At 38.9% G+C, this 27459-nt stretch overlaps 4 protein-coding genes across 5 annotated transcripts; 2 read left to right on the top strand and 2 right to left on the bottom strand.

Moving 5' to 3' along the window:
• Positions 1-1581: 1581 nt before the first annotated feature.
• LOC128736282 (uncharacterized) lies at positions 1582-4240 on the bottom strand. Its single transcript, XM_053830756.1, has 4 exons — positions 3998-4240; positions 3583-3937; positions 3068-3522; positions 1582-3012 (listed from the first exon to the last, which is right to left on the bottom strand). The coding sequence occupies exons 1-4, from the start codon at positions 4238-4240 to the stop codon at positions 1582-1584; spliced, it is 2484 nt and encodes an 827-aa protein (XP_053686731.1).
• A 1118-nt stretch (positions 4241-5358) lies between these two features.
• On the top strand, positions 5359-8684 carry LOC128737422 (WD repeat-containing protein 89). Its single transcript, XM_053832054.1, has 5 exons — positions 5359-5447; positions 5860-5945; positions 6156-7077; positions 8180-8282; positions 8422-8684. Exons 2-5 carry the CDS (start codon positions 5906-5908, stop codon positions 8560-8562), a joined length of 1206 nt encoding a protein of 401 aa, XP_053688029.1. The 5' UTR covers positions 5359-5447; positions 5860-5905; the 3' UTR covers positions 8563-8684.
• Positions 8685-8867: 183 nt separating this feature from the next.
• Positions 8868-23641, top strand: LOC128734418 (calcium and integrin-binding family member 2-like). Of its 2 annotated transcripts, XR_008411977.1 has the most exons (4): positions 8868-9099; positions 22176-22433; positions 22489-22782; positions 23438-23641. XR_008411977.1 is itself a non-coding variant. In XM_053828616.1 (3 exons), the coding sequence occupies exons 1-3, from the start codon at positions 8911-8913 to the stop codon at positions 22597-22599; spliced, it is 558 nt and encodes a 185-aa protein (XP_053684591.1). In that variant the 5' UTR covers positions 8868-8910; the 3' UTR covers positions 22600-23641. The 2 variants fall into 2 exon arrangements, 1 of the variants encoding a protein (XP_053684591.1); XM_053828616.1 differs by having other exon boundaries at positions 22489-23641.
• On the bottom strand, positions 22652-26464 carry LOC128734417 (mitochondrial thiamine pyrophosphate carrier-like). Its single transcript, XM_053828615.1, has 3 exons — positions 26361-26464; positions 24861-26303; positions 22652-23526 (listed from the first exon to the last, which is right to left on the bottom strand). The coding sequence occupies exon 2, from the start codon at positions 25789-25791 to the stop codon at positions 24868-24870; it is 924 nt and encodes a 307-aa protein (XP_053684590.1). The 5' UTR covers positions 25792-26303; positions 26361-26464; the 3' UTR covers positions 22652-23526; positions 24861-24867.
• Positions 26465-27459: the final 995 nt, after the last annotated feature.

The following is a 27459-nucleotide window of genomic DNA, read 5'->3' as shown; positions in this document are numbered from 1 at the left end:
TCCAATTTTGATGTTTGGAATGCCTGTTATAAATAATCTATAATTTTAATACATGCGTTTGAGTTGTAACTTTCATTTCTAGAGAGGTTCGGTTGGAGAAAATGAGGTTGAGGAGAGTTATGAGCTCCGTTCCCACTTACCCCGTATTTCCACTTGCCCCGGGATACCTTAATGTTGATGTATGATATTTATCATCCAATGAGGTCAGTGTGATAGTGAATGATAGCAGGTATACAAACTAGCATTTGCCACCCTCATCCGTAGAGGGCGTCCTAATTCTGTCCGTATAAAAATTTAACAGAATACCCAGTCTAGATCTAGAGTTCTGTAGTCTTCGCATCTTCTTTCTTCTAACAGCCGATGTGGCTCTTACTGTATCAAGAATTTCTCTCTACTGTACTCGGTCTTGGGCTACTCGTCTCAAAGGATCTCCTGGGCTACTCGTCGCCAATTCGTTGCGCGTCTCGACACATGCAAGCCGGCTTCAACCAGGTCGAGCCACCCAGCACGTTTGGTCCCTCTATTCCTGGTGCCGATGGGGCTCTTGGAAGACAACGAATTTCACTGCACAGTCGTCCGGTATCCTTGCAACGTGGCCGGTCCACCGTAGTCACCCAACTTTCGCCACGTGTACAATGGGAATCTCTCCAAGTAGTACCTGCAGTCTTCGCCTATTATACATTGCCACTATCATACCAAATATTCTATCCATTCGCCCTAAAATTTGAATCAGAAGAGATTTTTTCGGCAATATGTCATCAGACAACATAACCTTGTTGTAATCCGGCTCATCATGTTATTTTTCAAAATGGCATTGACCATTCATTTTACTGCCCATGGATGCATAGTTGACGTAAAAACCAAAATCACAAAATGTACTTTTTCGGTCCTACGCACTCTTAACTATGTTGTTCACATGCCCAATACTCAAACAACCTAAGTTTGTTCGAAAATATTCGAGAAATTTAGGAAAATTGAGCTACTCTGCTATTGGTTTCACGTAATGTTAATGATTGACGTAATTACCCGCATAATCAATCAGCATAGTAACCTATTTGTTTTTGTAGCTTTACGCCAAGTTATGTGAATAATCGTTCAAAAAAACAGTCTGTTTATTCGCATAAACTGGCGTTCGCATTTTTTAAACACAATAAATGAGGAATGAATCGTAAAACCCTATCAGTCCTGTTTTGATTAATAAACTCTACTAAATTGACAGATTATTCGATTGAAAAAGTTTATAGCAAAGATTATATGGCTTTAAACGTTTTTCACGATAAAAATGCGTTTTCTCAACAATCATGGTGCTGGTCGTTACGTCGACTATGCATCCATGGGCAGTTTAGCTCTCCCACCATCATAGAGCACATAAACTAAGGTAAATTTTGTATTCCGAGCAATCTTGAGCACTCAGCATGTAAATTATAAATGATAAATGAATAATATGCTCTTAGTGATATCGCAAGCGCAATTTAAAAATTGCTGGTAAAGATTTCGAGAAAAGTGTATGACGCGTGACATCGATTCTTCTGTGCTTATACTTTAATAACATTCTTAATCAATATTACTCTAATGAAATTCTTAATCAACCATATCAGTAAATGTACTTAAAATAGATCCTATCCTACATATCTCAGATAATTGATGTTCATTTAAAGCTTTTTCTTTTTTCATTTGTCGTAAAATTTCAACATTTCGATTTAGCTCGTAGATTGTAGAGGTGACTACACAATTATCCTTGCTAATAGGACTTAAAGCTTCAATATCGTTGGCGATTTTCCGTCGTTTTGAGCCAGGATTTTCCATTGGTGTCGAGCACCATATATTGTCATCCGTTATCAATAAGTCCTCAATATTACTTAGAGCTTCCGACGTGCAGCCATGTAAAACAACCTTGTACTTGTTTTGATACAGCAATCGTTGCTTTAACCAGTTAGAACAAACTATTTCGGCCGTATTGTTCAAAACGGATTGCTTCCTTTTTGTTTTTAAATACATTGAAATTACTCTAATTAAGACATTACTATTATCTGATAGTTGTCTCAATAGATTTTCCGAAAGCAATTCATTTGTTTGTAGTGCGTTAAACTGCGCAGACAGACTCAAAGATTCAAAATTCCACATATCGGACCTAACAACACTCTCGCGGTAAATCGATAAGTTGGATAAAGCAATAAGCTCTGCAATAATAGAACTGTTTATCATAATTTTCATCTCGTTATCAGTGATAGCTTCCCATAGATCTTTGATTTTAGAAACAACAACTTCTGATATATTTTTGTGACATGTTTCACAGAGCAACCGGGCTATGCACAAAAAATCACCAACTTTTTCCAACGTTATCTGTGAAGAATTATGTAACCTGCAATCTTCGAGATTTTTCACTAACAATTGCTCAGCAGCTAAAACTTGTTTACTTTCACCGTGTTTCAACCCTATTGTGATCCACAATTTGTAGTTAGTTCTTTCGGTTACAGGAAATTCCGTCCATACTCGCTGCTGCATGTTAGGCGGGAGGAATACGTACATATTTTGAAGTAACCTGCTAACGAACACTGCTTGAGGTTGGGAATTGAATAATGAAAATTCATTTCTGACTTCTTTCCAAAACATGAAGTACTGTAAAAGTAACGTCACAGGGCGATAACGAAGGTATACACTCCAAATATCCAGTCCTATGATGCCTACCCAGTAGGGGCCTTGAAGAATCATTCGCGCCAAAGTTTCCTCAACTATTTTTTGCGCTTGCACCGATTGCAGTTTAGTACATATAATCACAAATCCAGATAGATGTACTACCATTTGACGGTATAAGTCATTTTGGTTATTGAACAATATATGTCCATTCGCTAATATGCGAACACAGGTCATTAATAAATTGTTTTCAATTACATACAATTCAGTAGTTGACACGTTCCGGCAGTCGGCAATAATTTGAGAAATTACGTAGATTATAATACCAACATGCGCTTTAACTTCATCACAAAAGTGGTATTGCGCAGAAGTAAGTGCCTACAAGTAAACTTATTATTAAAATATGGTTTTAGAAATAACAAAAAAAAATTACCTTAGCAAAACCCGGACACCTAAATGTGTTTTTTACCAGCGTCATATAACCTACCATTACATGTTGCCAAATTTCTGTGGCTAAACTCTCATCAATTTCTTTCACCGACAAATCTTTTTCAATAGAAACCATTGTGTTCAACAGGCAGTCGTACGAAACGAAGTCATTTTTAATTGTGAGAACTAATTTAAGCAAAACTTTCAATAGAAACCCACTAAATTTGATTCGAACGAGTGCAGCTTTTGAGTCCTCTCGACTTGCCATTGATGACTGCAGCAATTTCTGTATGTCGTTATTTATTTGAAGAACTCGCTCATGCAACCAGGTGGAATCTTTTGCTGTCAATTTTTTGTCGTGCATTGAGATAAGTTTTACTAAAGCTTTCCAAATTGCCATAGAAAGTCTGGTATCAATGCTGATGGTCAATGAGCCTATTTTACAGAAGCTTACAATTGCTATGAAAAATATATAAATCTTTACAATAGACCCGTTACCACCAAATAGTACGTACATACCTTCTTGGAAGCAATTGAATTCTTCGATTGTGTCTAGATGTTGAAAATAAACGCCAGCTTCGTCAACAGGTGCCAGCAATTTGACGATTAGATATTGAATTTTTTGGCACAAGGTAAACAGTTGTTTTACGAGGTCGTCCTGATTGGCTCGAAGCTGTATGTTCTCTCCGATGACATCGTAGCTGTTCACAAGAAATTCTAGAAAGATAGTTACTGTCCGGTGCAGCCGGCATGTTTCTGATACCTCAATTACGTATCCAGCAAATTTAAGTAGTACATCAGCAAATGATATTAATGATTTGAAGTTGTCGACCAAGAAAGTCGATAGGGCGCTATCCTTTATCTCAATTGAAATCTGTTCAAAATAAGAAAACATGAATTGAGGCATTTTGTCAATATGAACTTAAGCCATTACCTTTTTCAAATGTTGTTTTAGCTCAGGAAGCAGCAGTTGGGAAATTTCCGTTTCGAATTCGTTCGGGTTAAAACAGTAAAGCACTTTTGTAAATAAAAACTCGTATACTTCGAAGTCACTGTCCTGGCGACGCAAACTATTAAGTGAAACACGCGCAATTTTCTTAAGTGGAATAAGTTTCAATTGTTCTTCAGAATGCCGCAAATCATTAAATGTTTGCACTTTGATTTTACTTTCGTTCATTTTATAGACGATAATCACGATAATATAATAATATAACTATAGGTAACCGGCGCAGGTAAATCAGTCACATCTCACATCTCACATAAATAACTGTCTGTCATTTGCGATTTGCCTCTCTCTTTCAGAGATGCCATATTTTCTAAAAAAATGTCTGCAACTGCTCGAAAACCGAAAAAATCGAGCAGTTTTCTGGCTACTCGAATTTTCTGGTTTAAAAATAATCTGCGAAAATCTGCACACTTTTTTAGGAAGTCTGAAAGTTGAAAGAGCTTCGAACAAAAATCTGCACCAAATCAATAAAAGTCAGAAAAACTGCAAATATCTGCAAATTTATAATGATCTGCAAGACCGTTCCAAAAATCTGCAATTCGCAGACAAATCTGCAAATCTGGAATCTGGTATCCCTGCTCTTTCGTGTGTTTCGCGGGTTTTGCGCTTTACGGCAAGGGGTCTCCAACAGCAATGATCACAACGCACCTTGAAGAAGGTCATACGCAAGGTCATGGTCATTTTCATATAATTTCTATATGTGTCCCACACATAGATTTTTCCAATGTGTAAGTGAACTTTATGTGCCAAACATGGATGGATTTTCATATAGAAATTTACTATTAGTTATGTGCAGAATATTTTGAGTGTGCGAAGCGACGAGACTTCGCTCACATTAGTTTAAATACGCAGCCTTGCTTCCGGTGAAAAAGGGCTGCGTATTAAACGAATGAGAGCGAAGTCGCGTCGGGTCGTAGTCGCGTTTACCCGGGAGTAATCGTACAAGGAATTATATTTTTCATTGTAATGACTACTGTCGGGAAGCCCTTGAAAATGTGTTTGCGATGACAACACCCCATTGACATCTCTATATCGAGCTGCAGTAAACGTCAGCGAAAGCATGTCCGGGGCTCAAAATTTGACAGCGGGCCCAAATCAGACTGCTGGCAGTTGAGTGAAACGCAGTGCTGACATGCTATCTCATTTTCGCACACAAGAGATGTAGGCGGCGAAAACATGGTTGCCTGCCGATGGGTTGGATGACAATGATATTTTCGCATTCTCCTCACCTGCGGATTTTCAATCTCATTGGTTGTATTTGGTATTTTTTTGGGTGTTTTGCCTTTAAAAGGCAATATTGTGTTTACCGTACCGTGTTTATACTCTGAAACAAAAATCATAGTATCTCGCACAATTTTGCAGAAAACGCATGCTTGTTGTAAGTACCATGAAAAAGCTATTCAAATTTACCATGATTCTTGTACAAGTAATATGTTCTCAGATAATTTTACCACCTTTCATGGTCATGTCTAGCAATTTTGAATACGATTCTGTTATTTTTGTTATGTATCGGGGTAACGCCGAAAGTACCGCATAGTAATTTTGACAAGAACACTGCTTAAGCTAAACAGAAATCTTTTCTGCAAAAATTCGCTGGTGTGTCCTCTTAATTTTACCCTTTAATATGGTAACAATTACCATGATTCTTGTTTCAGTGTACAGTAGTCAGTAGCGTCAGTAGCACGTGGGTTTTGTTTGCCGCCCGGTAGCCGCAGTTATAAGTTGTAAACTCGTAACGTTAACAAGTTGCAAACAAATCAAATTAATATTTACTTCTTGTGTCGTCGCAGCCTGTATCAAAATATTTTCAAAAGTGCGGCATTGTACTTCTACTGTATGCGGATTAACATTAATGGTGAAGCAATAATGTTAGAAGGTAGGTTAAACTGCATTATCAAATATAGGAATGATTTGTGTTCATATCGAAAATTCAATTGTATCTTACAATATCAACTATGTACTCTATTTTTGAGTTTGTTGAACTCAACTCAAAGAACATTAATCATGAATAATTTATTAGAAGATAGCTGATAGTTTGTAGTCGTGAAATAGAATAAAACGAAGTAACCATTACGATATGTTTTAGATCCTGAAAGCTCGGATGAGGAAACTCCGGTTCCAGACTCAGATTCCTGCAAAACTGACGAATTACAACGACTTTTCAAACTAAACATTGAGAACAGTAACGAGATTGCAGCTTCACCAAACCGTGCATGCGGACTTTACCTGTCGCTGTCGCACGATAGTCGAACTCTGGCAGTTGGCTTATCTCAGAGAGAAGTTCAAATTTATCAGATATCGACTAACAAAGAATTAACACTAAACGATACACACGTCAACGAAAGTGCAGTTCGAGGTGCTAGATTTTTCAATGAGGATTCCAATTTGTGCATGACCTGCAGGATAGATGGCACGATCACGTTGTATGACTTGCGGATTAAAAAGCCGATTGCCTTTTTGGAAGATTGTTCTGAAGGTACCAAAAAAACGGTAACCTCTTTCGATATCAACCAAAACGATCGCGTGATATGTGCTTCTACGGAAGTTCAAAAATCTGGCGACAGCTTCGTACTATTTTATGATGTACGACAGCGCGAATTTCTGGGCAGTTATTGGGAATGCCACAGCGAAGACATAACAAACGTCCGTTTTCATCCGAAAAATCCAGATTTATTAGCTAGCGGTAGTGTAGACGGTCTTATTAATGTGTTCGACATTTCGCAATCCTGTGAAGATGATGCGATGCAGTATTGTTTTAATGTGGAAAACTCTATCGAAACACTGAACTGGCATTTTAGTCCTGCAAAGAAAGACTGGATATCCTGCATAACTACGACGAACGACTTTCATTTATTCGATGTTGAGGACCAAGCTCAAGAAGTAGAATTCAGTCGGGAGAAACTTACGTCTGAAATTCGGCGAACTTCATCGATTGACTGCAACGTAATTGCTGCCCACAATAACCAGTCGGAATTTTTTCTACTGGCTGGTTCGAATTATAACAAAGGGTATGTCTATTATTTACTTTTAGTATTCGTTCCAAAATTTAGAACTGATACCGATTTAACCTATCGTTTGCCATTATCAATACTAAATACTTTGGTAAATATATTGGAATATCGACTAAAGCTCCTTTATTGAGCGTTCTAGTACTTCAGAAAAAGAAAAAGCTTTTCAGTTAAATTCAACTAGTTATTTATTATGGTATGTCGAAACAGACATTGACGATACCTGCAAGTTGTAGGCAAAATGCGTACCTATCTGTCGGAGTAATAAAACAACTAGTAGAAATAAACGTAAAAAGCCTCTTCTGTCTTCTCCAAATATGGGAATATGTTCAGTAATTATAAAATCAAAGTAGAAGGAACACTGGTAAAAACGACAGGTTAAGCGGTTGCTTCCAAAATGTCAACATGAGTATCAATACTTATGTTAAGTTGATTCAACAAATACTTGAAAACAAAGCGAAATATGCTTAATTTCTCATGAGAAAAAGATGTACCTATCAAAGTTTTGTTTCTATTGAATCGCCTCAATTAAAAATGTTATCTTAAAACCAGGGATGGTTCGATCACTTTGACTCAATTTTGATTCATTTGACAGTACCGTCTCAGCCGAGCCAACTATGATAATGTTATATATGGGACATTTGTAGAACTAGTTCTAATCTACGATTTTTCTGAACAAAGTTTTGCTATATCTTTTGTAGTTACGGTGCTACAACGCTAGTAACTCATCAGTGACTAAATGGACGTTCATTTAGTCACTGGTATGATACTAGCATTGTAGCGCCGTAACTACAAAAGATACAGCAAAACTTTATTCAGCAAAATTATAGATGATAACCTGTTCTATAAATGTCCCATATATAACTTTGTCATATTTGGCCCCGTTAAGACGGTACTGTCAAATGAATCAAAATTGAGTCAAAGTGATCGAACCATCCCTGCTTAAAACTCAAATTACACCCGATCATTATTGTAAAAGCAAGTCTTATGGATATGCTGAAGTCGTACTCCATATTTAAATTTTTTGAAACAACCTATTTCCCAGGAACTATAATTGTCTGCTATTCACAGTGATTGGACTTACTATCGTTTTTATTTGCAGTGAATGTCTTCGAACTCTTAGGTATGACAATAAAGGCTTTGTTCCACACTGGAACCTGCAACACAATGCGCAAATTGTTAGAGCTAGTGTCTATAATGAAAAGGTAAGAAATTAGTGCTCTTATCAGCAGTTTAAATACTTGTTATCGACAGACCGTCGCGTCGTACAGCGAATGTACCTATTCTTTTTATTGCTGCTCATTCACTTAAATTTCGATGCTTATCAATTTGTCTGTTTTGCAGGAAAATTGTCTGATAACTACCGGCGAGGGCGGTCTCATTACAGTCTGGTCTTGTGACGGAGATGCACAAGAAGAAACGGAACCAAGTAAACCAACAAAGCGAAGGTTGCACATTAGCGGGCATCGAGCAAAGCCATATTGAGCTGTTAAGTTATCCGACTTGAAATAACGTAGTTCTTGTTGGTGGCAAAACTTCGAAATTAGTGTTAGTGTGAATCTAACGATGCATGAGTCATTTTAAATATGCAGAGCGTGAGTTACGTACAGTGCATTGCGTATCTCAAAAGAAATAAATGAAACTCGTTGTTTCACATGGTGTCTTTGACTTCATTGACAAATTGGAGACCGTTTGCCTTTTATTAGTGGTAATTGATTTTTCATAGTCGTCAAACAATCATGTTTATTATTTTGTGAATGGTGCTTCAGTTTTGCACGGTTTGTTTATTTCGCCTTACGTTATTTGTGCCTTATTCAGTTATCGTTCGACAGCATGGGTGCAAAGAAGAGCATTTTGAGTGCGGAACAGCTTGATGAGTACACCGAGTTGACTTTTCTGACAAAATGGGAAGTGTTACTAATTTTGGAAAAAATCTCGAGCCTCGCACCGAGTGAAATACGCACAAATCTGCACCGGCGTTTTCCCGCTCGACAAATAATGGAAGTTTTTCCCCAACTTAAGGTAGGAAAAAGAAATACTTTTGAAGCATACTTGCTTGCCAGTAAATACAACATTTTTGATACCGTAAAAGCGTGCGTAATAAGTTTGAAATGCTCACAATTCCAAACAAATATTGCCAAACTGATCAAACAGACGGAAGGCGATAACATATCACTCGACGTAAGTGATACTTGAGTATCAACATAGTTTCGTGTAACATGCCTAACGAACGCGTTGATTCGACTGACAATATGAAATGAGCTCTACCATTTTGCTCACATCCGCGCTGCTGGTTTTGTTGGTAAAACCTAAAAAATTGTTCAAAGTGTATAGTCCATCGTTTAGGCTAGTCTGTACGGTGAGTAACCGTAACTGACCAGTCCTGTCCTTTTGCGCCATCCAGGTTTGGCAGGCTCTTTTCGATTTTGCTCATTTGATTACTGCACCCCAACCTAGCAGAATGTGAAGAAATAGTGTATGGGCCATTTGTAGAATTACTTATTGCTAATTGCAAGGAAAATTGTACCATCCAAAGTGCGATATCGCCCATAAAAGTGCTATTTTACATTAAATGGTTTCGGTATCTTCGGCGCACTTTTTCATTACATTCCAAGCAATAAGTGCGCCGAAGATTTCGGACCGATTTAAGCTAAAATAGCACTTTTATGAACGATTGCGCACTTTTTGATTGGACAGTTATCCCTGCAATTAGCATTATTATATTTATGGGGTTACTAGCTGACCCGACAAACTTCGTATTGCCACAAATTAACCTGTGTTGTACATAAATCATGAATCTCGGATGATCTTTGTCACTATCTCGAGTTTTGCAAGCCCCCCAGTGGGCGGCGCTTCCGACGGCGGGTCACCGGCAACACTCGCGACCGGCTCGTCCTGAATGATCTAGTGTTACTATAGATAGTTTTTGTGGTCTTGTTATTGATTAATGTTTTATGGAAGAGTCTCGAATTTCTCGAGTTGGATTAGTTTTTGAGTTTCGCAAAAATTTCTGTTTTATTTGTATGAGAGTCCATATCTCCCTACCACAGGGGTGAGAGGTCGGTCTCTAACTATCATAAAATAAATTCAAGACTGAAAAATCTCCTACATGCTAAATTTGGTTCCATTTGCTTGATTAGTACTCAAATTATAAGGAAATTTGTATTTCATTTGTATGGGAGCCCACCCTCTTAAAAGGGAAAGGGGTCGTAATACACCACAGAAAAAAAATTCTGCCATCTAAAACTCTCACATGCCAAATTTGGTTCCATTTGCTTGATTAGTTCTAAAGTTATGAGCAAATTTGTATTTCGTTTGAATGGGAGCCCCCCCCCCCTCCTAAAAAGGTAAGAAGTCCTAATTCATAATGGGAAAAATGGTTGCCTCCAAAAACACCCACATGCCAAATATGGTTCCATTTGCTTGATTAGTTCTCGAATTATGAGGAAGCCCCCCCCTCTTAAAGGGGAGAGGAGTTACAATTCCCCTTATAAAGAGGGAGGGGTCTCAATTTACCATAGAATAAATTCTTGTCACCGAAAACACCCACATGCCAAATTTGGTTCTAATCAAGCAATAGTTCTCGAGTTATGCAGAAATTTGTGTTTCATTTGTATGGGAGCCCCCCCTCTTAGTGGGGGGAGGGGTCTCTAACCATCACTAAAACCTTTCCTGGCCCCAAAAACCTCTACATGCAAATTTTCACGCCGATTGGTTCAGTAGTTTTTGATTCTATAAGGAACACAGGACAGACAGACAGACAGACAGACAGACAGACAGACAGAAATCCTTCTTTATAGGTATAGATTTGTATTTCATTGGTGTAGAAGCCCCCTCTGTTAAAGTGTGGAAGGGTCCTAATTCACCATAGAAAATGTTTTTGCCTCCAAAAACCTCCACATGCCAAATTTGGTTCTATTTGCTTGATTAGTTCTCGAGTTATGAGGAAATTTGTATTTCATTTGTATAGGAGCCCCCCCTACTAAAGTGAGGAGAGGTCCTAATTCATCATAGAAAAAAATCTTGCCTCCAAAAACACCTACATGCCAAAGTTTGTTCCATTTGCTTGATTAGTTCTCGAGTTATGAGGAAATTTATATTTAGCTTATATAGGAGCTTCCCCCTCCTAAAGTGGGGAGGTGTCCCAATTCATCATAAAAAATATTCTTGTCTTCGAAAACCTTCACATGCCAAATTTGGTTCCATTTGCTTGATTAGTTCTCGAGTTATGAGGAAATTTGTATTTCGCTTGTATAGGAGCCCCCCCTCCTAAAGTAGGGAGGGGTCCCAATTCGTCATAGAAAAAATTTTGGTCTCCAAAAACACACACATGCCAAATTTGGTTCTCTTTGCTTGATTAGTTCTCGAGTTATGAGGAAATTTGTATTTCGTTTGTATAGGAGCCCCCCCTCCTAAAGTGGGGAGGGGTCCCAATTCGTCATAGAAAAAATTTTGGTCTCCAAAAACACACACATGCCAAATTTGGTTCCATTTGCTTGATTAGTTCTCGAGTTATGAGGAAATTTGTATTTCATTTGTACAGGAGCCCCCCCTCTTAAAGTGGGGAGGGGCCTAATTCATCATAGAAAATATTCTTGCCTTCGAAAACCTTCACATGCCAAATTTGGTTCCATTTGCTTGATTAGTTCTCGAGTTATGAGGAAATTTGTATGGAAGCCCCCCCTCTTAAAGGGGAGAGGAGTTATAATTCCCCTTATAAAGAGGGGAGGGGTCTCAAATTACCCTAGAATAAATTCTTGTCACCGAAAACACCCACATGCCAAATTTGGTTCTATTTGCTTGATTAGTTCTCGAGTTATGCAGAAATTTGTGTTTCATTTGTATGGGAGCCCCCCCTCTTAGTGGGGGGAGGGGTCTCTAACCATCACTAAAACCTTCCCTGGCCCCAAAAACCTCTACATGCAAATTTTCACGCCGATTGGTTCAGTAGTTTTCGATTCTATAAGGAACAAAATACAGACAGACAGACAGACAGAAATCCTTCTTTATAGGTATAGATAAGGTTACTACGTTGCTGCGTTGATAGCAAAAAGTGCGCTCTTTTTGCGACCAACGGCATTGCAGCGCTATGGCGCCGTAAATACATAACATAAAACTTTACTTTTTTTTAGTAATATTGTAGATGATTATTAACCCTAGAAATGTCCCGTACACCACTTTTCCCTGGGCTTGGTGATTCAGCCTTTGGGGGCGTACTCCCGGGTGGCGCATGGGAGTGGGAGCTAAAAAGAGTCAGAGTTTTTTTGTTTGACTCTGCCTTTTATTTAGTCTGTTACGTAAGCGGAGTTTTACGATTCCACATTCACTCAAGTTGACTTTAGTGATTCTTGGGAGCTAGATTTGAAGAACACTGTCTCGCACGCCGACCAGACCATCTTTTCTTTTCTTATTTTTTTCTCGAATAATATACCAACCAAAACTGACTAAAAATCCCATTTCTTTTTATTTTCTCTTTTCAACCTCGTCTTCCATAATGTATTCATGTGTATGAGAGGCAACAAGGGTATTTCAGGTCATCACAGAGGATAGAAGACGCTGACGACGAAAATAGTAACTAGAACTGGAAGAAAGAAGAATGGTCCAAGAAAGACAGAAAAGAGGTTTGATCGGAACAGATGCAAAATACAAGCTGGGACTGGCAAACTGAGGTTGGTAGCGGGGATCACTCCAGGTACCCTGTGATAGCAGGTATGTAGGTACAAGGTAGGGTTAAAGTGACTATATACAGAGTGACGACATGTCATCCCAAAGGTATGCAATGCGAATTTTCTTTCTCTTTCTTGCATACGCGTTGGATAGGTCGTCTGCTCGATTGGAATGACACTGACAGATAATTGCCATTCCAATTTTGATATTGTCGCCACTCTATATATATTCACTCTAGGTAGGGAATGTGTCCCCAACAGCGTTTCAATTGGAGAACTGCACGGCGGTTGCATCATCTATGCAGTAAAGTGAGTAAAGTGTGAATTTTTCTCTTCTCTTTTTTTTTACTCTGAGGAGGAATCATCCTTGCTGGCGAGCTTTGATTTCATATTCCGTCTTAACATTGTACTTCCTAATTTCATTATTTATGGCCAGCTTTTTTTTTGTATACCAGAAGGGCATTGGGTTAAAAGGCCACTGCGACAGTCTTAATTATCGTCTTTTGTGGCAGTATGGCCAGCTTAAGCTGGTTGCATATATTCTAATAATTTTTTCCAAAATTATCTGGACTTTCGTGTTTTTTTTTATTTTGGTGGGTCTTACGACACTGTCCACATTCCTTAAAATTGTTTGCCAATCAATAACGTTTAATTTATCTCTATGCTACTATACAGTATCTCCCCGCTAATCCGACATCCAATAATCCGACGACTCAATAGTCCGGATCTCGCTAATCCGGAACATTCCGAATTAAAAAGTATTGAGCTTGACTTCTTTCAATCGAACACTACCTTCGTTTAGCGTCAGAATGGCACTCTTTCTAACTAAATGGAAATGGTACTGCTTCTAACTACGTTCACGTTTGCTATGGCCATAATATTTTCATTGCTATTCTCAATAGACTGATGTGCTTGCACTTATTTCGACACTAACTAAGAATTTCAAAGTATTTTGTTGACGAAATTGAGCATTACTGAGTATAAAACATAGTTATTGCGTTCTTACGACAAATATTTTCAAAAATTTCCGGAGTTGTTTACGTATGGATGTAAACAAAACCACATTTCAAACTCACGCTGACGTCAGTTTGACTGTCGGATTATCGAGTCAAAATTCGCTAATCCGGCTATAAATTTGTCGGATTAGCGGGGCGGTACTGTAATTAGTTGAGATCGGGTCTGGGTAGAGTTAAGTTTTGCAATTTCTTCTTCCTCCTCATTAATTCATCGTCATCAGCTCATTATGGCGCTAGCGTTGTCCCCATGGACTCTTTCATCATTGTCACAACCACCTTCTCTCAGCCTTGGACAGACTTGACTCTAACTGCCCCACCTTGTGCTGCAAATGGAAACGGAAACAAAGAAATGTCCCATACACCACTTTTACATATACTGCTTGGCTAAGGCGGAGCAAAATCGAAACGCAAAAAGCATGTTAAGCCTGATGCCATCTTAGCATTCATCATGACATTATTAATAGTGTTTTTCCCGAAAGGGGACCAAATCCACTTGGGCGACTTCAGCGCGAAGATTGGCTCAAACAACGCGGATCTTGAACGCGTCATGGGACGCCATGGAAAGATGAACGGAAACAGGGAGCTCATTGGGTGTAGACTACTTAGCACCATCAGTTAGAAGTTCATGTAAGACGACGATGGGGGATAAGGTGAGTGGCAGTTTCTCATCTCATCTTTCTCACTCATCTGTTTGACGCCTGATGGCAATTCAAAAATGTATCAACGATACATTTACGATAAGGTTAAATTTGGTCGGAAGCCATGAATTGGAGAAAATAAAGCGAAATAATACTGAAGCTGCAGAAACATCTACGAATCCCATTTTGAAATGTGCTTTATTTCCACACGGACGTAGGAATGCATGGTGCATTCGATAAAACAAATTATACAGGCATTAGATGACGGTCGTAGGCTGACGGATGAATTTTTTCTCACGTCGCTATCCGAGGAAAAGGATATGGTTAACTCGCGCCCGTTGGTATATCTGCCACAAGATTCACCAGAAAATGAGGCGACACCAAATCATGTCCAGCGTGGTATTGTAAAGGATTTAGACATAACAATGGCCGTTCGTGTCTGCTGTCTGTTAGATAGGAGATCGAAATAGATCCAAAATCCGATGAGATCGGAAGCAGATATAGATTGGAGATTTAGTTTTAATCGTGGATGGTAATCATCGAAAGCAACAGATTCGAGGAATCGCTGTTCAAGTATTTGAGGGAAACGATGACATAGTACGACAAATCAATGTTCGTGCCACTGAAAGCGTGTTTAGAAGGGTAGTTGATAACTTTAGCGGTTATTGAGATTCCCAGTAAATCCGGCACTACCGGTGGTGGGAGCAAAATATCTCTTGAAAATAAATCTTCTTATATAGGGTACTAGCTGACCCGACAAACTTCGTATTGCCACAAATTAACCTGTGTTGTACATAAATCATGAATCTCGGATGATCTTTGTCACTATCTCGAGTTTTGCAAGCCCCCCAGTGGGCGGCGCTTCCGACGGCGGGTCACCGGCCACACTCGCGACCGGCTCGTCCTGAATGATCTAGTGTTACTATAGATAGTTTTTGTGGTCTTGTTATTGATTAATGTTTTATGGAAGAGTCTCGAATTTCTCGAGTTGGATTAGTTTTTGAGTTTCGCAAAAATTTCTGTTTTATTTGTATGAGAGTCCATATCCCCCTACCACAGGGGTGAGAGGTCTCTAACTATCATAAAATAAATTCAAGACTCAAAAATCTCCTACATGCTAAATTTGGTTCCATTTGCTTGATTAGTACTCAAATTATAAGGAAATTTGTATTTCATTTGTATGGGAGCCCACCCTCTTAAAAGGGAAAGGGGTCGTAATACACCACAGAAAAAAAATTCTGCCATCTAAAACTCTCACATGCCAAATTTGGTTCCATTTGCTTGATTAGTTCTAAAGTTATGAGCAAATTTGTATTTCGTTTGAATGGGAGGCCCCACCCCCTCCTAAAAAGGTAAGAAGTCCTAATTCATAATGGGAAAAATGGTTGCCTCCAAAAACACCCACATGCCAAATATGGTTCCATTTGCTTGATTAGTTCTCGAATTATGAGGAAATTTGTATTTCATTTGTGTAGAAGCCCCCCCTCTTGAAGTGTGGAAGGATCCTAATTCACCGTAGAAAATATTTTTGCCTCCAAAAACCTCCACATGCCGAATTTGGTTCTATTTACTTGATTAGTTCTCGAGTTATGGGGAAATTTGTATTTCATTTGTATTGGAGCCCCCCCTCCTAATGTGGGAAGAGGTCCTAATTCATCATAGAAAAAATTCTTGCCTCCAAAAACACCTACACGCCAAATTTGGTTCCATTTGCTGGATTAGTTCTCGAGTTATGAGGAAATTTGTATTTCGTTTGTATAGGACCCCCCCTCCTAAAGTGGGGAGGGGTCCCAATTCATCATTGAAAAAAAAATTGTCTCCAAAAACACACATATGCCAAATTTGGTTCAATTCGCTTGATTAGTTCTCGAGTTATGAGGAAATTTGTATTTCATTTGTACAGGAGCCCCTCCTCTTAGAGTGGGGAGGGGTCCTAATTCACCATAGAAAATTTTCTTGCTCTCGAAAACCTTCACATGCCAAATTTAGTTGCATTTGCTTGATTAGTTCTCGAGTTATGAGGAAATTTGTATGGAAGCCCCCCCTCTTAAAGGGGAGAGGAGTTATAATTCCTCTTATAAAGAGGGGAGGGGTCTCAATTCACCATAGAATAAATTCTTGTCACCAAAAAAAACACCCACATGCCAAATGTTGTTCTATTTGCTTGATTAGTTCTCGAGTTAGGAGGAAATCTGTATTTCATTTGTACAGGAGCCCCCCCTTTTAGAGTGGGGAGGGGTCCTAATTCACCGTAGAAAATTTTTCTGCCCTCGAAAACCTTCACATGCCAAATTTGGTTCCATTTGCTTGATTAGTTCTCGAGTTATGAGGAAATTTGTAACGAAGCCCCCCCTCTTAAAGGAGAGAGGAGTTACAATTCCCCTTATAAAGAGGGAGGGGTCTCAATTTACCATAGAATAAATTCTTGTCACCGAAAACACCCACATGCCAAATTTGGTTCTATTTGCTTGATTAGTTCTCGAGTTATGAGGAAATTTGTATTTCATTTGTATAGGAGCCCCCCCTCCTAAAGTGGGGAGAGGTTCTTATTCATCATAGAAAAAATTCTTGCCTCCAAAAACACCTACATGCCAAATTTGGTTCCATTTGCTGGATTAGCTCTCGAGTTATAAGGAAATTTGTATTTCGTTTGTATAGGAGCCCCCCCCCCCACTTAAAGTGGGGAGGGGTCCCAATTCATCATAGAAAAAAATTTTGTCTCCAAAAACACACACATGCCAAATTTGGTTCCATTTGCTTGATTAGTTCTCGAGTTATGAGGAAATTTGTATTTCATTTGTACAGGAGCCCCCCCTCTTAAAGTGAGGAGGGGTCCTAATTCAACATAGAAAATTTTCTTGCCCTCGAAAACTTTCACATGCCAAATGTGGTTCCATTTGCTTGATTAGTTCTCGAGTTATGAGGAAATTTGTATGGAAACCCCCCCTCTTAAAGGGGAGAGGAGTTATAATTCCCCTTATAAAGAGGGGAGGGGTCTCAAATTACCCTAGAATAAATTCTTGTCACCGAAAACACCCACATGCCAAATTTGGTTCTATTTGCTTGATTAGTTCTCGAGTTATGCAGAAATTTGTGTTTCATTTGTATGGGAGCCCCCCCTCTTAGTGGGGGGAGGGGTCTCTAACCATCACTAAAACCTTTCCTGGCCCCAAAAACCTCTACATGCAAATTTTCACGCCGATTGGTTCAGTAGTTTTTGATTCTATAAGGAACACAGGACAGACAGACAGACAGACAGAAATCCTTCTTTATAGGTATAGATTGTCGTTATCGTCGGGCCACTGTTATGGTCGGGCCATCACGATTTTACAGTTTTAGTAACTCATGACATCTATGATACAACCATTGTAAAACTTCTTACTGTTACAGCTAACTTTTCACAATATTGTGAAGTTCAATCGTGTATTCAAAACACCCGTACTGAATTCAGTGACTAAATCTTACAAAAAAAGTTTTCCAGACGCAATGAATTTTTCAAGAAATGATTCATGAAATACAACTAACGAGATATATTTTGAAAATGTATGAAGTGCATTGTGCTGCACACGAAGACTATAGAAAAATCCCCTCCAGTAAGGTGTTTGGGAAGGTTAAGGTAAAATACTAGAAAAGCGCTATTTGTAAAGGTCGGGCCACTTGAATAATCATGGTTGGGCCCAGGGACGTAAAATGTACCAAAATCTGAAGATATTTGACATTATTTCTTGCGACCAGTCATGCGGCAGATTTCTTGTACACACGCACCGAGAAGAAATACTATAGTGATCAACCACAAAACCGTGTAAAAATTCAACAATTTTCATTACATAAATTTCAGGTGAAAAACGCATCAATAATTACACCTTATTCTCTATCACTTGTCCATACTATTCCAGCTAGAACTGTAAGCAAAAAGCGGCGAATGCCTGTCACTTCTATACTGTGACACTTTTTTCGACTGGTCACAGTGAAATATGAACGTTTGCTTATTATCATGTACGTATTCCAGCTAGTTTCAACACATCAAGAGATAGGCTCTCTCGATATAGAAACAATACGAAGCGACGGTATTGGCTGAGATTATGACATGCCACTGCATACTGGCAAATGTATAGAAAAAATGTAACCGTTTCGGTCCCTGGTTGGGCCACCAGAATTTTAAGCGCAGAAGCGCAATAATCGCTAGTAAATGTGAGTCACGTAAAATGTGATGAAATAAAGCAAATTAATACGATAAAAACCTAGATTTTTGTTGTATTTTTCATTGTAGTTGTACACTTTGGAAAAGACAATTGTAGCAATATTGATTTTACAAGATCGCCAAAATTAGGTATTTGTATCTATATGAGTCGCTGTTCACGGAATTCATTCTTTTCATGTCTCTAGGGTAAACGCACCATTAGTGGTGGTAGTACCAGTAGTGGTGGAAACTCGAATAATTCCATTATTTTTGCAGATTTTGGTACAAGTTAGATACTTATCAAATAATACTGTTACTGGTAGTTCGATACTTACCAAACTTGTACCCAAATATGCAAAAATAATGGAATAATTCAAGTTTCCACCACTAATGGTGCGTCTACCCTATATAGAATTTCAATACGTATATCTTAGATTTTCTGGGGTGGCCCAACCTGCTCAACATGGCCCGACTATGACAGCATTTTTTGTCTTCACGCAAATGCCTATAACTTTTTTATTTTTCGAGCAATCAGTTCAAAACTTTCCAAAAATATACCTTATTCTTAGACCTTTGCAACGATGTATTTAGATTTCCAAAATTTCTTTTGAAACGAAAGTTATGGGCGAATTCCAAAACGTGGCCCAACCACGACGACACTCCCCTATAAAAATGGATTTCTGTCGGGATGTTCCTTATAGAATCAAAAACTACTAAACCAATCGGCGTGAAAATTTGCATGTGGAGGTTTTCATGGCCAGGAAAGGTTTTAGTGATGGTTAGAGACCCCTTCCCCCACTAAGAGGGAGCCCCCCATACAAATGAAACACAAATTTCTGCATAACTCGAGAACTAATCAAGCAAATAGAACATCATTTGGCATGTGGGTGTTTTTGGTGACAAGAATTTATTCTATGGTAAATTGAGACCCTTCCCCTCTTTAGAAGGGGAATTACGACTCCTCTCCCCTTCAAGAGGGGGGGCTCCTATACAAACGGAATACAAATTTCCTCATAACTCGAGAACTAATCAAGCAAATGGAACAAAATTTGGCATGTGAAGGTTTTCGAGGGCAAGAATAATTTCCGGGGTGAATTAGGACCCCTCCCCACTTTAAGAGGGGGGGGGACTTCTATACAAACGAAATACAAATTTCCTCATAACTCGAGAACTAATCAATCAAATGGAACCAAATTTGATACGTAAGTGGTTTTGGAGGCAAGATTTTTTTCTATGGTGAATTGAGATCCCTCTCCTCTTTAGAAAGCGAGTTATGACCCATCCCCCCTTTAAGGGGGGGGGGGGCTCCCATACAAATGAAATATAACTTTTCTTATAACTTGAGAACTAATCAAGCAAATGGAACCACATTTGGTGAATTTATTTTATGATAGATTTATTAGAGACCTCTTACTCCTGTGGTGGGGGATCTCATACAAATAAAACAGAATTTTTTGCGAAACTCAAAAACTAATCGAACTCGAGAAATTCGAGACTCTTCCATAAAACATTAGTCAATTAGACAAGACAAGACCACAAAAACTATCTATAGTAACACTAGATCATTAAGGACGAGACGGCCGCGAGTGTTGCCGGCGACCCGCCGTCAGAAGCGCCGCCCACTGGGGGGAGGCAACTCCCCGCAGAAATCACTACTGTCTAGGTTTATTTGTTTTCCTAGGTCTACCTGGGTTTCCTGGAACGAGCGACAGCGAGTAAGGAGAAGATTGTGAAATGGTACTTTCCACAAAAAAGTTTTCCGTGAAATGGTACATTCCGCTTAAAGTTTTTCGCAAAATGATATTCGGCGAAATGTTGTACAATCATGGCGAATATTACTATCCGCTTTCTGGCTATGCAATGAGGGGACAGGGGAGTTGTTTTCTACTTTATTGTGAGAAAAGATTGCAAATTTGTATAGTAAACTACCCATTCCTGGTAACTAATAAGCATTAACATAAGCAGCAAATCAGTGTATCTGGCATTTTATAATGCACGTTGTTGTATATTAGGGTTTTGACTGCATAGGTCTTGTAAATTGGCATCCAAAATTGAATATATGAATATATGGTACTACCACCTGCCTCAGCAGAACATCCGTTCATAGCAATGAGCCTATCATGTCAAAAAGTGTTGAACATATTCAACGATTGGTCATGCTTCCCAACTCTTGTATGAAGGGCCAAAAGGGAATTGGTCGATAAGCAACATCACTTACACGTACCAGGGATTAGACATTTACGCTCAGGTTGCAGGTGCGTCCTTGCAGGTAAAGGAGATTTCTGGCGGGTACAAGTTTTCTTTTCTGGGGGGTCCATATTCATTTGTCTCAGAATGACAGGACTCTCAATAACTTCAAGTAAAATTTTGGCACGTTGGCCGTTTGCACGTAAATTCATGAATTCCCGATTTAGAGCAACTTTTGATAAATTTCCGACTTTTTCCCGACAGGTTTGAATTTCCGAGTTTCTCCCGCTTTTCCCCCTTTTTTCGAATACGTGGCCACCCTGGGAATATCTAAGCCGCTGTTCTTTCGTACAGAGCTTGCGGTGGACAGAGATATACACTACGATTTACGTGCCGCAATTGGCCGTCTTCATCACGAAGTATCACGCAAAGAAGGATGTGGTCTTTTGATCGAATTTGTCCTCGGCTCATTGTGTCGCGAGATCAGTAGAGGAGATGGAGCGGCCAAAGAAAACTGCAAACCCACCCAAAGTGCCCCAGCTGCGTCCGATAGAAAATTTTTGGGTATACCTCAAACCGAGGATGAACTTCAATAATTTCGAAGCCAAATCGAGGAAGCAAATAATCGCCAAAAAGAGCTGGATAATATACCGACGTCTATCTTTTCTTCATCGACCTTACTAAGTTAAGATTCCGACCAACTGCTATAAGGCCGGCAGGGCGACGAAGCACTTTTGCAGGAAGCTTAGGAAGAGTGGTTATACCTTCAGAAATGTCATGTCAAAAGAATTTTTTGATATCTGATCTCCGTAAAAAGTACGAACAAAACTGAGAGGATAACTCAGGGGGCGAGGACGAGGTCCCGGATAACCATTTCGTTGAATTTCTTTATTTTTTGAAATATCTGTCTTAAGAAATCAATAGTTAGAATCGATAACGTTCGTTGCAATTTCCAATAGAAATTTATAGAAACACGATAGAAACTTTAAGTATCGTAAACTTTAGTACTCCTAAAATTTAAAGAAAATTTGTTCCATAGAATTATCTTTTAGTTTTTTTTTTCATTGGCATCCGAAATTAACGCATGCATTAGCCACTTTTGCTCGCACTCGCTCAACGCTGGCAATCGCCACTTAATAATCGATCATCCTTTAAGTTTTATCCGCAATCCAATCCCTCCCATCCCCCCGCTGCGCACTTTCCTACGGCTTCATCACTTTTTTACTTAATGATCCGTCGGTTCGCCAGAACAAAAAGATGAAATCAGAGATCTCCGCTGCCAACTGTAACTGTTACCAACCAGGGCTTTCACCTGTCGCCAGGACAGGTTCCAGTTCAAGATAATTTAAAAGCGGTTCCCAAATTTAACTGAAACCATGACACTTATAGCATTTATCTTACAATTTTACAGTACAACCCGTTTCGTGATCGTCTATTTGAACTGTTCTCCTCGGAATGCGACACTCGATGCTCGTTCGAAGATGTTCTGGACATGTTTAGCGTAATGTCCGAAAGCTGCCCCCAGCGCGTCAAGGCGGCATGGGCATTTCGAGTTTTCGATATAGACAATGATAACATGATCACTAAAGAGGACATCTGCACGGTATGCGATCGTTTAACCAAGTATGACCAGCTACAAGAAGTGGAAAAAGAGACCATTGCTGAAGTGGTATGAATGTGTCGAGATTATAATTCAGTCAGTTTTACCTATTTGCATATTTCAGATACTCAAAGAAATGGATCTTCAGAATAATGGCAGTTTGGGAGAGTTTGAATTTATACATGTGATATCGAAAGTTCCCGAATTCCATAATACATTTTCGTTCAAGCCCTAACAGTGTTGTGGATTAAAATGAATTGATTCGTTAGTAACATTCAATTCTGCAGAATTTTATTGTCGATACAATAAGTTTCAGATAGACATTATCGCTTAAACGTTAATTATTAAATCTAAAAGCATGGTTCAGCTCGTGCTATCGTCTACTCTTTTCTATACCCAACTTCATAATAAATCTATGGTAAGATTTGGTATTATACCAGGTTGAGCTGAATAGAGACCATTAGTTTATTCGCGTACTGACTACATTACTCTTCTTATGGTATTAATGGAAGTCTGGTGGATCAATACGTGTTTCGTTTGCCCTCGTTTTAGTCGTTACAAACTTATTCTTACAAACTAAAACGACAAATCGATACTTGAACAATTCGTGGCGAGTATGCTAAGATCTTTTTGGTGTATAAAATGTACAAATAAATAAAACCGTAGTCGTTGAGAGCTGTGTTTCGTTAGTAAATCATTGAATTGATAAATACGATCTATCTACCTGCTTTTTGAACTTGATATAACGCTAATTATTTTCTTTTTTTAATATGTTTGTGTTGTACATTAACAATACTGCGACACGCATGCGGTTCGTAGATTAGGAGCTTCGATCACTGTTTTGCGCCTCCTTCACGTCTCTTACAATCATCACAAAATATCCTAAGCTCAATATAATTAGCAATAAGTTAAGACTCAGCCTCAGCCATACATGGTACCGTGGCAACTAACAAGCCACACGACATACACAAATAGGTGCAAATATTAATTGACCACATTTAGCGGTTCCGCCTAATAATTCACTTTTAAGCACTTTTTCCTGTTACAATATATAATTAGTACTGTCGTTTTAGCCGGTTTGCTGATCACTTACAATCTAGGACCCCAAGGAGTTTGAGGATTTTTGCTAAGCGTTTGTAGTTCAATCATATCGCCATAGAAGCTGGAAAGTTAACAAATTGGTTAGACAGATTAGAAACACAAAGAAAGAATCGATAAATATATCAATTGATGTAACATGTTTATCATAAATCTGTTTGGTAATACAAGAAAAAGAATAAAAGCAAAACTGACTGACGGAAGCGTTGTATATACACTGTACATTTGTTTAGAGAATTTCTATATCCTTTGACGTATTTTCCATGGGGGATAAACACGAAGAATATATTTATGAATACAGCAAAAGCACAGCAGATAACATGAGCTTTAAAAATATGTTTTCCCGTCTTTTACACATAATCTTTATTGTTCTTTATGAATCCAGAAGGGCTGTCAAGCTCATCGCGCTTCGAATTGCTCATTTGATTGTCCCACCTCATTGTACCATTGATTTAAACAAATGTTAGTCGGAAAGAAGCAATATCGAGAAGAATTAAGTGCGTCCGACCGGTGCGACATGTGACCAAACATTGTCATGATGCAGGGTAATAATTCAGTAACTTCTCAATAAACGTTGCTTATGAAAGCCCTTTCATTACTAGACACATTCCAGCGTTACGGGACGCTATCCCTGCTATGCAGATCAGTTCCTGTTTCATCAAATCCCTAGTATTGTAGTAGAAGATAATGTACTCTTTAAACAACTATTTTACAAGATATTTGCTAAAAAATTGGTGAAGCAGGAGGCGATTCACACGGTAACAATGGTTGCGCTGATTGTGTCCCGTAACGCTGGAATGTGTCAGTATCTAAAAGAATTACCTAGTTGCAAATTTGAAACCACAAGCACGCACTTGGTGATGGAATAGTCAACTGAAAAAGCTTGGTTTGCAGCTGTCCCGCGAACACATTTTAAGGATGGCGGAGGGGAATTATACCTATGTTAGGAGTGGAGTCGAGCGCTTTCTAGTATAAATGCTATGGTTAGTACTGGGATCTTTTAGTTGAGCCCACATATTTGACATTTTGTTTCAAGCAGTAACGATTAGAAGTTATGGTAGCCCATGGTTATATAGAGAAATCTGGTTTGGCCCGCATCATGCCTTACCAAGGTATTAATGTCTTAGGATGTAAGCTTAAAAATTTTCAACAGCTAGTGAAACAAGTGAAAGTACCTCCCTCACATGGTACTGACGCAAGGATTGATACCCGACCCGAAATAACGTTTAATTTGTGGCGCGAGCAGCACGATCCCCATAATCGCGTGAAAATTTAAAATTGGCTACGAAATTTGAAAAACGGAAGTGAGCTCCTAGGCTTTGCTTTGTTTGAAAACATTTAAAAACACATTCGTTGTAATAAAGTACTAAAGATCGAAGAACTACGTCGGCAATTTACCTTAGTATCAGTGATTCAGGATCCACACCATTTCGTCATATATTGCGAAATAGAAAGCCGACATAAAACACGCCTTCAACAGTGCTGGGTGCAGTCCCTTGTAAAGGCCGATGAATCCTTCCTGCTTAACAATATTGTACATACAGTTAAACATATTGTGACACACAAAGTGTCGTCCGTACGTCTGTCGGCTCTTGGCAAATCCTTGGATCTGCAACCTTTTTTTGGCCAAATCTAGCGGGTACACGAGAAGCTTAGTACATATACCCGCTAAACCGCCACAGATGAGCAGTTCGATTGCCGGTAGGGTTTCACTCGCACTTATATTGAAATACTGTCGAAACATGCTTCCGAAAATATTGTAGAACATAAACTGACCTCCAGTTAGAGGGGCAATTTGCAACACGGCCGGTCCTAAGCCTCGATACATTCCTTTTACGCCCTCATGGACATATATCATTTTTAATCCTTGTACAGAGTTTCTATATCCACGGTTCATGTCTTGCGAAATCAGTCGGGTACGAACCACATCCAAAGGAAGGGTTATCACAGTTGCTACCGTTCCACTGAGAGCTCCGCAAATAAAATTCCTTACATTTTGATGCTCCTCAAAGGTATTAATCTTTCTTAACAGATGATTACAATGTTCGTATGAAGAAAACTGAGACACTCCGTAGATAACAGATAGCACCTGGGCCGGATTATGGCCCTTCCAGAAAGCACGGAGCCCTTCTTCTTTATAAACCAGTCTCGTTGATTGCACAATAGTGCGGTATTTTGATGTCATGTGATCTTCACTAAGCGGTTCCACTTGCAACTGAAAGCGAATCTTCAGCACGTCCAATGGTTGGCAAATGAAGCGTGTTATGCAGCCAGCGAAGCCGCCTGCAATTCCTGTGTTGGAAGATGTATCATTTTTATCGCGATCCATTGCGTGTGCTGCCCAGAATGGAGGATACCTTGTACAAAATTAAAGGTTTTTCAGTCTCAAAATGATTTACTTTGGGTATGAAATATACAGGTATTCCTTTTTTCCGTTTGGTTGATCGACACTTGCGCCCGTGGTAGTAGGTGTTATATCACAACTTTCAATATTGCTCCTCTCCTTTGTTTGAGGTTAGCGCTCAATACGCCGCTGGCTTTGAGTTCATATGTTAAACAACTAAACGATGATAGAATAAAGCTGCCAATTGCTGGTTTTCGTGTTATTTATGCATCACACTTTATTTCATGTCATTCTAAATCGCTTAGAACTTGATATGTAACAACAACCACGTATCTGTTGTCTTCAACACGATTGAGTAACAGCCATTGTATCTATTCCAGTCCACTAAATTACGCAAAATCTCGATAGAAAAACCTTGGTAAACATCGTATAAAAATAAAACAATCTCGTGATTCTCATAGTTACGACGCGTACACTTATTGACATGGCAAAATCCGCTGTAAGCGTACAGAGATCTACGATTAATGAAATCTAAACAGGAATGGATGTTGTACTTATGGTACTAATCAGCTACAAAACCGACATACTGTGGAGTTCGAATTTCGTTTTTAACACCATTAATTTATTTATCTTTATTTTAAACAAAGTTTTGCGTTCTTCTCTGCACACTTATTTATTTTTATGCACGGTAAAGTGTTAATTCTTATATATAGATAGAAATTACCCAGATATCAGTCAAAGTCACAAAAATATACACTGAAACGAACTTAGGCTGTGCTGTGAACCATTTCGCGAAATTTTTAACTTTTTAGTCACCCCATCGACATCTCTACAACGAGCTGCAGTAAACGTCAGCGACAACATGTCGTGGGCTCAAAATTTGACAGCGGGCCCAAATCAGACTGCTGGCAGTTGAGTGAAACGCAGTGCTGACATGCTATATCATTTTCGCACACACGAGATGTTGGCAGCGAAAACATGGTTGCCTGCCGATGGGGTGTTTTTAGTTAAAATTTGACAGTTCGATGGTTATTTCTCCTCGCGTAATTAAAATCAGTTCAGGCTGTGAACCATTTCGCGAAATATTAACTTTTTGGTTAAAATTTGACAGTTCCATGCTTATTTCTCCTTGAGTGGTTAAAATCAGTTCAGAATGTGAACCATTTCATATTTGACGGATTGATAGCTTTTTTGCTCAATGAGAGCATATAAGGTGAGGATGAAAATATTATTTATTCTAAGTTAAAATCGGATGAATTTTTGATATTCATTTGCTTTTATTAGATAGATAAAATTCATCTCATTTCAACCCGGGTTGTTTGAACAAATTTATTATGCGACAAGCATCCATACCAATGTAAAAAAAATGCAACGAAAAATCAGTGAAACACATCGAAGCTCTCTTCCTCACCTGTGCATATCTCATTGGCTCTCAGAACTTGGTTAAAACCGTTAAAACCACCCCATAAAAAGTTTGACAGATGGCATTTTACGCGTCTACCAACGAAATAGGGTGCTTAAGACATCAACCTGCTAATCAACCTACATAGTCGGGTTTCGTAGGTTGGTTCATTTCGTCACCCGACTTATTGGAGAATTTAATCTGTTTTCGTAGGGTGTCAATTAAATCGGTCAAAGAGTCGGTACAGGTTG

Source organism: Sabethes cyaneus, chromosome 2, assembly GCF_943734655.1.
Source record: "Sabethes cyaneus chromosome 2, idSabCyanKW18_F2, whole genome shotgun sequence".
In the NCBI taxonomy this organism is placed as follows: domain Eukaryota; kingdom Metazoa; phylum Arthropoda; class Insecta; order Diptera; family Culicidae; genus Sabethes; species Sabethes cyaneus.
The sequence above is the reverse complement of the archived record's forward strand: the minus strand, read 5'-3'. Positions and strand labels throughout refer to the sequence as shown.

Bases quoted from the DNA above. Each gene is read 5' to 3' on its own strand.
- LOC128736282 (XM_053830756.1), bottom strand. From the start codon at position 4,240: ATGAACGAAAGTAAAATCAAAGTGCAAACATTTAATGATTTGCGGCAT. The intron at 3,523-3,582 runs GTATGTACGTAC...TATTTTTCATAG, and splicing joins ATTCAATTGCTTCCAAGAAG to CAATTGTAAGCTTCTGTAAA. The intron at 3,013-3,067 runs GTAATTTTTTTT...GTTTACTTGTAG, and splicing joins GGTGTCCGGGTTTTGCTAAG to GCACTTACTTCTGCGCAATA.
- LOC128737422 (XM_053832054.1), top strand. From the start codon at position 5,906: ATGCGGATTAACATTAATGGTGAAGCAATAATGTTAGAAG. The intron at 5,946-6,155 runs GTAGGTTAAACT...GATATGTTTTAG, and splicing joins TGAAGCAATAATGTTAGAAG to ATCCTGAAAGCTCGGATGAG. The intron at 8,283-8,421 runs GTAAGAAATTAG...TCTGTTTTGCAG, and splicing joins CTAGTGTCTATAATGAAAAG to GAAAATTGTCTGATAACTAC.
- LOC128734418 (XM_053828616.1), top strand. From the start codon at position 8,911: ATGGGTGCAAAGAAGAGCATTTTGAGTGCGGAACAGCTTGATGAGTAC. The intron at 9,100-22,175 runs GTAGGAAAAAGA...ACAATTTTACAG, and splicing joins AAGTTTTTCCCCAACTTAAG to TACAACCCGTTTCGTGATCG. The intron at 22,434-22,488 runs GTATGAATGTGT...TGCATATTTCAG, and splicing joins AAGAGACCATTGCTGAAGTG to ATACTCAAAGAAATGGATCT.
- LOC128734417 (XM_053828615.1), bottom strand. From the start codon at position 25,791: ATGGATCGCGATAAAAATGATACATCTTCCAACACAGGAATTGCAGGC.